A 9,648-nucleotide genomic window follows, 5' to 3' on the forward strand; every position below is an offset into this window, starting at 1 on the left:
AAAAAATTACTATTTCGTTCTTAAAAGTTTGTCAAATTTTCGACAGTTCTACGTCCAGCCCTAATCGCAACACAAACCAGTAAATAAAATATAAGGTGAGAAAGAGAGAGGGGGGAGGCGCAAATGGCCCCATTATGTTTTGGGAGTATTAAGACAAGATTAAGGGAAGTGGGCTAGGCATGGTTGGGACAACCAAGGCACATCCCCCCTCTAACACCAGCAAAAAGGGAGCAATAAAATAGACACCTTTTTCCCATGTGCATCAATTTAAGAGCATCCTTCCAAACCACAACTCCTCCCTTGCCTCCTTATTTCATCAAATCAACCACCCTCTTCCAAACACACTCCCCCACCCGCCCTCGCCTTAGTCGTTAAAATAAATAAATAAATAACAATCGCGCCCGTAGAAGATATATGTACGTTAGTGTTATTATTATTTTTGTTTATTTGTAGGTTTCACGCGTGACATTATTTCTCAAGCGACAAGAAAAGATTCAAGATTAGGTTTGAAATTGTGAAAACATTAGTGGGAAAGGACTGGGAATATATCAAATCAATTGAAATGGATAAATTGGGACTGTTTTAATCAAACCCTTATAAATTTTCAATCATTATTTAACCTAATAAACTAGGGTCAAACATGCATGTGCCTCTTGTATTATTTCCCCCACACAATAATATGCCACAATATTATCATCTTCTTAAAATTATTTTTGAAGAAAACTATTTACGAAAAGTGATGGCAACAGTTGACACAGAAGAACTTTTTACCATCTCAGCCCAAAATTGAGAATGAAATTTCATTTTCCAACTAATTTTAGCATAACATACACATTCATAGCAAGGCAGGGTATCTATTTGGTGGAAAATTAAAGGCTTATCAGGTTGGCCAAAGTGTTTTTTTTCTGGACACATGACATGATCAGAGCAATGGCCACAACCTATATTAATGTGTCTCATAAATGAAATTCTCATTTATCATCAGTGTTTTTTCTCAACCCTCTCCACAATTCCCGAAGAATTTTGATTTTTTCACATTAAATCTGTAAAGTAAAAACCAAGAAAAGTCTTTCAAGGGCAATATCGTCTTTTCAACTTCAAGCTATTGTAAGATCGTGGATAGAGTGGATGCTTTTGTTGTTTAGAAAAATCATGAACTTATGCAATATAGTGAGTTTCCCATAATTTGGAATTTTGGGAAAATTCGGGAGAAAGTGATATCAATTACACTCATTAAAAGCGACATCGTTTCTTATATCAATCACTGATTTGTCTCCTAACATAATTCGACAAGCCACAGGGAATTCAACTTAAGGGGGAATTGAACTCATGGAAACTTCATAGCTAGGCATAAGTTCATGATATTTTCTTTTCAGTTTACATGCATGAATTTTCTATATTTCCATATATTCTTTAATTAAATATTCTATGCATGAAATTTGGTGATTATTGGAATTGAGTCATAATTAACGGAATAATTGTGTTAATTATTTAGCGATTGGAAATATAATTGATTCATTATTTATTACTCCGTAAATAAATTTATTAAAAAAACAAGGTCCAGAGGGGTAATCTTGTCCTGAAAAATATAATATGAGGACACCTCACTTTCATTAATTTCATTTGCTATCTCAACTAGTTGACCTTAAATTCTTTTAGGTTGCTTCTCCCCTCTGCCTGTTTAAGCCCATCTTCATCCTGCTGTCCTACACAACAGACAAGAAACCTCTACTTTCTCCTCTCTGTATAAAAACAAACACAATCCATCCAACCACCCAATACAATATTCTTCTCAACAAACTCCCACCCCACCCCCCAAGAATCCCACAGAGAAAATGGAAGATTACCACTTCCACTTGCTATGGCTTCTTCTCATCTCATATATTCTGTTTGTTCTTCTGCTCAAACTAGTGGTTCATCTGTGGTGGGCACCAAGGAGAGTTGAGAATTTCTTCATGAAACAGGGGATCAAAGGCCCCAAATACCAGCTCTTCTTGGGGAATTTGAAGGAGTTAGCCAGCTTGAATATGCTGGCTTCTGCTCAATCCATGCCTCCTCTATCCCACAACATTCTCCCTAGAGTCCTCTCTTTCTACCACCATTGGAAGAAGATATATGGTAATACTACTTTTTTGGGCGCTCCTGCTTGATTGTCAATAACATGTTGTGAGCTTTATATGCTGAGCCAAGAAAGTTGGTGTGAGCTGTGAAGGATCATTGTGTGTCTTTGTGTTGTGTAGGGTCTACACTATCCATTTTCCTTGTTATAATGTGATTTAAATCCCTCACCTTTTTCTTCCTCTTTTGGTATGCATCATGCAATTGCATAAAAATCAAAACTTTAATTGAATTAGTGGGAAATTGCAGGCTCCATGTTCCTGGTGTGGTTTGGGCCAACAGCAAGGCTCACAGTCTCTGACCCAGCCCTAATCAGAGAGATCTTCATCTTGAAATCAGAGATGTTTGAGAAGAATGAGTCACCACCACTGGTGAGGAAAATTGAAGGTGATGGTTTGCTGAGCCTCAAGGGGGAGAAATGGTCCCACCACAGGAAGATCATCCAGCCAGCTTTCCACACAGAGAATCTCAAGGTAGGATTAATTTAACTAAATTTGGAAATTCTCAAAGGCTGTGATTAATTTGGAATTTGTAATTTGGTAGTTGATGATGCCAATGATGGCTAAGAGCATGGAAGCAGCAGTGATGAAATGGAGTGAGGGAATGTGCAATGGTGGGGAAGTGGAGGTGGATGTTTCTGATTGGTTCCAGAATCTGGTTGAGGATGTGATCACAAGAGCTACTTTTGGGAGAAGCTATGAGGAAGGGAAAGCCATTTTTGAGCTGCAATCTCAGCAGATGGTCCATGCCACTGAGGCTTATCAGAAGGTCTTCATCCCTGGCTATAGGTAAATTCAACTCAATTCAATCAAATTTTGAAAAATTAGGGATTGTTTCGATTAATTGGTGTGATTTTGCAGATTTTTGCCGACTAAAAAGAACAGAATTTGTTGGAGGCTGGAGAAGGAAATTCGGAAATCGCTGCTGAAGCTCATCGACGGGAGAAGGCGGCGGCGAGGGGAGGAAGGTGCGTCGGAGGAATGCCCGAACGATTTGCTGGAGGTGATGATTAGGGCGGCCGCGATCACCCCAAACGACGTCGTGGAGGAGTGCAAAACGATCTTCTTCGCCGGAAAGCACACCACCGCGAATCTGCTGACGTGGACGACCGTGCTATTGGCCATGCATCCAGAGTGGCAGGAGCAGGCACGTGACGAGGTCCTCCGCGTGTGCGGGGCACGTGACTCCCCTTCTAAAGACGATCTCCTCCATCTCCCTAAGCTCAAAACGGTATTAATTTTTACTTAATTAATAAAATTGGAGTAAATGGGAAAAAATTGGGTAATAATCTGGTGTGTTGATGGTGCAGCTGGGGATGATCCTGAACGAATCGCTGAGGCTGTACCCGCCGGCGGTGGCGATAATCCGACGGGCGAAGAGGGAGGTACAGCTGGGTGGGGTCTACGTGCCGCGGGGGACGGAGCTGCTGATCCCGATCCTGGCCGTGCACCACGACCCGGCGCTGTGGTGTCACGACCCGCACGAGTTCAACCCGGGCAGGTTCGCGAAGGGCATGGCGCACGCTGCGAAGCACCCGATGGCGTACATGCCGTTCGGGCTCGGGGCGCGGCGGTGCGTGGGGCAGAATCTGGCCATATTCCAAGCCAAGCTGGCGATCGCGATCATCCTGCGGCAGTTCTCGTTCGAGCTTGCGCCGAGCTACCAGCACGCGCCCTCCGTGCTCATGCTGCTCCACCCACAGCACGGCGCGCCCATTGTGTTTAAAAAATTATAGTCTCCCTCTTTTTAATTTTAAAAAATTATGAAAAATTTAAAAAGAAAATTAGAGTGAAGGTAGTTATGGACTGTTTGGAGTGACAAATTTTTTTTTTTTCACTAATTAGGGGTGTTTGGATTTTTTTAACTTTTTTTTTGGGCACCTCTGTTTTTCTTGTTCTGACTTAGGATTTCATCTGACCCTTTTGCAGCAGCTCAGCCCTCAAATTTAATAGGTTGATGGTGTTAATTATTGATGAAGTGATCAAGAAAATATATTTATCTATCTTTTGTAATTGGGGTATGTAAATTTTTGGTCTGTTTTTATGGTTGTACTCATCTTGGGTTTTGGTAATTATATTGGCATTTGAGAGTTGGGATGTATGCAACTTTGGATAGATTTTGCCTCAATAATAGTACTCCTACTATTTGCATCACACGTTAATTGAGTGCTCTTTACTAAATTTAAGAAAGTAGTGTTTGTTAATTAAATAAAATAAGAGAGTATATTAGGAAACATAATCAAATGAATTAGATTAAACATAGTATTATTTTTATTATAAAAAAAAATAACTCAAATAATTTGTATTAATTCATATGAATTGAGATGGATGAAACATATTGTAGAGAAAGAATTTTTGGATTATGAATAGAGTAAATAATTATTTTACCACAATCATTATACAGTATGAATTAGGTCATTAGGATTAGGGCTGGGGAAAAATGCCGAAAGACCAGCCTTATCGTACAGAAAAAATATCGAAAATACCGAATTTTGGTATTCCATGATTTTCGGTAGGGTATGATATCTTACTGAATTTTCAAATACTGCAGTATACCGCTCCATACCGAAATTCGGTATATATCGTAAATTAAGGTATATACTATAAAAATATAGATACAATAGTATATAAAATATATTTTATATATTTTCTGTATTATAAAATCTATTGTGAAATATAAATATAATTATGAATAAAATATACTATTCAATATATTTTTAAAATTATAAAATATAAATAATATTCTAAAAACTCAAATTTTCTATTTTAATTAATGTTGAAAGTCAGGTATGCCGCAAAAGTAAGATATACCGAACTTCGGTATGGTATACCGTAAATGAGGTACGGTATCGGTATAGAAATTCGCCATATCGAAAATAAGGTATACCGGACGGTATACCGAAAACTTTGGTAAGGTAAAGGTATGACTTTTTCGCATACCGTATTTACGGTATAAGATATACGGTATGGTGGTTTCGATAAGGTATACCGTACCTACCCACCCCTAATCTATACATATATAAAAGTTGAGTTTTGGGACGTTTTGAATAGCTATTTTATGTAAAGGATGTAAATGCAATTAAGAAAAATTATTAAATTGCCTTTCACTTTTCACCCATTTAATTTTCGTAACCCTCACTATTTTTAGGCATTTGTTCACATTATTTTGGCTAAACAATATGGTGCGGGAGATTAAAATCATTGGACACCCTTGTATCAGTAAAACATATTAATTACCATTACCAATTCATTATTGATATTAAAATAGTGAGAGTTACCACCACTACCACCCAATTAATTTGTTTGAATCATGTGTATGAATTAAAGTTATACAATTAATTTATAATGTGGCAGTTATAATGAGTATGAATTAACTTTATTCTATTCACAATATTTATTCTTAATATATAGTCGTAATTTGAAACGTCAAAAATTAAAATTATTGAGTATGAATTAACTTTATTCTATTCACAATATTTATTCTTAATATATAGTCATTATTGAGATTAAATAATTAGTGCAATTTACCACCATTACCACCCAATTAATTTGTTTGAATCATGTGTATGTATTAAAGTTATGGAATTAATTTATAATGTGGCATTTATAAACGACCACTTTGATAAAAATTGCACTAATTCAAATGATTTATACGTATAGATGCAGAATGAATGTAATTATGTAATTAGTGCATTTTACCACCACTACCACCCAATTAATTTGGTTGAATCATGTGTATGCATTAAAGTTATGCAATTAATTTATAATATGGCTTTTATAAACGACCACTTTGATAAAAATTTATTGATTCAAATGATTTATATGTATAGATGCAGAATGAATGTATTTCTCAGTTTCTCCATTACCATATTAATTACCATTACCATATTTATTACCATTACCAATTCATTATTGAGATTAAATAATTAGTGCAATTTACCACCACTACCACCCAATTAATTTGTTTGAATCATGGGTATATGAATTAAAGTTATACAATTATAATTATAATTATAATTATTATTTAGAATGTGGCAGTTATAATGAGTATGAATTAACTTTATTCTATTCACAATATTTATTCTTAATATATAGTCGTAATTTGAAACGTAAAAAATTTATAATTCATTTGTTATTTATTTTATCTATAAAAAAAAATGATGCCTCATTGTTCATTGTTTGCCCTATAAATATGACATTAGATGACTTGATCTATCAACACATACCTACTTATCTTATACAACTCAAGCTCCATCTTTTTGTTCTTCCCACGAGTAGCAAGGTTGATACCATGGAACCATTCCACACCTTGCTCGATGATCTACAACTAACGAAAACTAATTCGATTATCAAAGTCCGTTGTATCCATGTCTATGAAGTTGCCGCTCCTAGAGACAAAACCAATATCGTGAGTTTAGAATGTGTGCTTCACGATCGAATGGTATGTTGTTTTGTGCTTTTTTAGATATGTTTTTGCAAGTTATATGAAACTATTACATGTGGACTTTTTTTGTTCAGGGCACAAGGATTCAAGCAACTATTCCACGAATTCTACACGCAAAGTTTGGTGCACTCATCAGGGAAGGGGGTATATTTCGTATACGCAATTTTCTCGTGAGGCAAAATCGGCCTCGCAATCCAGTTACAAATCATGCATACCACATTAAGATGATTTCAAGCACCCAAATGATTGAAGTTAATGAGCCTCAATTTCCAAAAATGCTTTTAAATTTGAAGTCATTTGAGGAGATTACGCAGATTGGTAATGTATGTGATGAACCACTTTTTGGTGAGTTTGGCATCTTCAACTTTACTTTATATTTTTTTTGTCCACACTTCTTACCTTCATATTTTTTTTCAGATATCATTGGTGTGGTTGTCGACACTGGAAAAATTGTTACACATTCTACATATAGACTCATCGAAATCCGACTATCAGATTCCGAGTAAGTGTTGAAAATTGTTTCGCTTTGTTATTTTTATAACGTATTTGAACCCCTTTTTCCACAGCCATAACATGCTTTTTTGCACATTGTGGGGAGATGTTGTTGATTCTTATCTTCAACAACTAGAAGGAATTAAAGGAGAAATGCCCATTATTATTGTCCAATTTTGCAAGCCAACTTTGTTTCGCGGTAAGTGTCATTTTTGTATTAATTATATGCAGTTTTCTGTTGTGACAAATTAGTAACTTGAAAAAGTTAAATTTTAGGCACAATTCGTGTGAGTACCCACTTTAATACATCTAGGGTTTACATCAACCAAGATATTGATGAGATTTCCAAGTTCAAAGAGAGGTAAAGCACTTTTCCTTACATATTTAGAGTTTTGATTTTAAATCACTCTTTATTATAGTATTGACTCTCCTTGAAATGTTAATAGTCTTAACATCCACGTGATATCATCATAGGATTTCTGGTGACGTCGCTTTCTTGTCCCAAGAATCAATTTATCGTTTTACTGATACAAGGGTGTCTAATGAATTTGATGGCTTGGTCGTAAAAACTCTTGCGGATGTACAAGAAGATGTGGTCAATTTTCCCATTCTATTTGCTATTTTGGTTTCTTTATAGATTAATTTTATTTAACTAAAAATTAATTATTGTATTCCGTAGGATGGTTCTTATTGGATTTGTGGTAAAATTGAAGATGTTGAGTGTCACTATGGCCAATGGTCATACATGGCGTGCAAACAATGTGTCAAAAAGGTTGTGAAGGTTAAGAATGGGTTCAACTGTGAGGAATGTGATAATTTTGATGGGATTGCCATTTCGAGGTTTGATATTTCCCATTTGCTTATCATCATTTATATTTATTTTCCGCATTTGACCTGTCCACTTGCTTTCGTTTTGCAGGTTCCGGTTCATCGTGAACGTTGTTGATGGTAGTAGCAATGCATCATTGCTATTATGGGATCGAGAATGTGTCCAACTATTAGGAAAAAAAGTAGATGAAATCCAACTTGGCCATCAGGAGGTAGTTTGGTGATAGACCAAATTATTTATGGCCCTTTAATTACCTATTTATTTTATCTATATTTTTTTTATTTTTATAGCTTGGAGCTGATGAATGTATTCCCCCTGAGATTGAGGAAAAACTTTTGGGACAAACTTTACTATTTAGAATCCATGTGAAAACCAGTAATGAGTATTGGATTGATAAACCATACACTGTGAATAAAATATGTAATGACCCTCAAATCGTCGATAAGTACATTCCCCCAACTTTGGACTCACGGGGTGCAAATTTAGGATTGGAAATTTCTCCCACTTTGGAAGGGCTTTCTCCGGTAATGATTTGTTCTCGAATTATTTTTATGTTCTTTTTTTACACTACCATGTAATAATGTTTTTCATTTCTATTCAGTTTGCTGGAACGGACGTTGTTCTGCATGGCTCTACCTCTGGTGCCAACGACACTCAAACTAAATCGATTTCTAAAGATTCATTGAAAAGAAGTTTGGATGTTGAAATTTTAGGACAAACGATTGTTGTTGGTGGTGAGCAGAAGAAATTAATGATCAAGCAGGAGCATAATTAGTTTATAGAATGTTATTTTATTAGATGAACCCCCATGGATTTGTTTTTTATTATGTTTTTTGTTATTTGCTATTGTTTTTCCAATTTTAAGGTTGACATCATTGCTACGAGCGATGGATGATAAGCTTCTGTTATATGCATTTCCATGTTTTTATTTTTGAGGTTTTATGATTACTTTTAGTTGCACCGTTGGAATACAACGTGTTATATGTTTCATTGTAGTTAATTTATTTTTCTAATTACAATATGTATTCCTGAACTAATACAAGTAACTATTCCCCTATCGTTAACTACATTAAATGCTATTTATAATTATTTGTATTCTATTTGTTATAAATTAACTTAAAAAAATGATTGGCGGATTCATGGCTTTATAAGGAATGTTTTTTTTAATAAAATGAATTGTATATTTTTAATTGGTTTCTTTTATTTCTATAGACATTGCCTCTGACGTATTAATAATAGTAACTGTAATAAATATTTATATGAAATAAATATCATGAAATGATTTAGGCGATAAACGGCCATTGCCTAATGAATTTAGATTACATATAGCAATTACAAATATTTATGAGTTTTGGGGTACTTGGGATGGGACGTTACAAATGTGCTATAAACGGCATTTGCCTATTGAACATATATGAACAAATCTATTATTCATTACTTGTATACGTTGGTGATTTGGGCTTCATATTTTGAGTAACACAATCGAGTACTAATATTTATAAAATCAAAAGAAAATTAAACAAATATCCCCTGCCATGTAGGTTTGTGCTTTTCTACCATTTATTTATCTAAAGGTCGATACTAATAAGAACCAAGTATAAACTTATGACGTTTGGTGGATGATTCAAAAACAAAAAACAAAAAAATGAAACACAATTCACAACATAATGCATATTTTAATCAGCCGTCCAAATATATACTCGTGACTATAACCATAACCAATTTATTACAAGCATCAAAGAATATAATTTTGATTCAATTACTAA

At 35.0% G+C, this 9,648-nt stretch overlaps 2 protein-coding genes across 2 annotated transcripts; both read left to right on the forward strand.

Annotated features, from left to right (window-relative positions):
• Positions 1 to 1,644: 1,644 nt before the first annotated feature.
• On the forward strand, positions 1,645 to 4,261 carry LOC121797666 (cytochrome P450 734A1-like). The gene is made up of 5 exons (XM_042196309.1): positions 1,645 to 2,118; positions 2,368 to 2,591; positions 2,662 to 2,906; positions 2,979 to 3,348; positions 3,428 to 4,261. The coding sequence occupies exons 1-5, from the start codon at positions 1,836 to 1,838 to the stop codon at positions 3,851 to 3,853; spliced, it is 1,548 nt and encodes a 515-aa protein (XP_042052243.1). The 5' UTR covers positions 1,645 to 1,835; the 3' UTR covers positions 3,854 to 4,261.
• A 2,147-nt stretch (positions 4,262 to 6,408) lies between these two features.
• Positions 6,409 to 8,657, forward strand: LOC121800220. The gene is made up of 10 exons (XM_042199804.1): positions 6,409 to 6,558; positions 6,636 to 6,879; positions 6,979 to 7,063; positions 7,128 to 7,252; positions 7,330 to 7,414; positions 7,528 to 7,648; positions 7,733 to 7,893; positions 7,973 to 8,093; positions 8,173 to 8,406; positions 8,484 to 8,657. The coding sequence occupies exons 1-10, from the start codon at positions 6,409 to 6,411 to the stop codon at positions 8,655 to 8,657; spliced, it is 1,500 nt and encodes a 499-aa protein (XP_042055738.1).
• The last annotated feature ends 991 nt before the right edge of the window (positions 8,658 to 9,648 follow it).

Source organism: Salvia splendens, chromosome 4, assembly GCF_004379255.2.
Source record: "Salvia splendens isolate huo1 chromosome 4, SspV2, whole genome shotgun sequence".
Taxonomy (NCBI): Eukaryota; Viridiplantae; Streptophyta; class Magnoliopsida; order Lamiales; family Lamiaceae; genus Salvia; species Salvia splendens.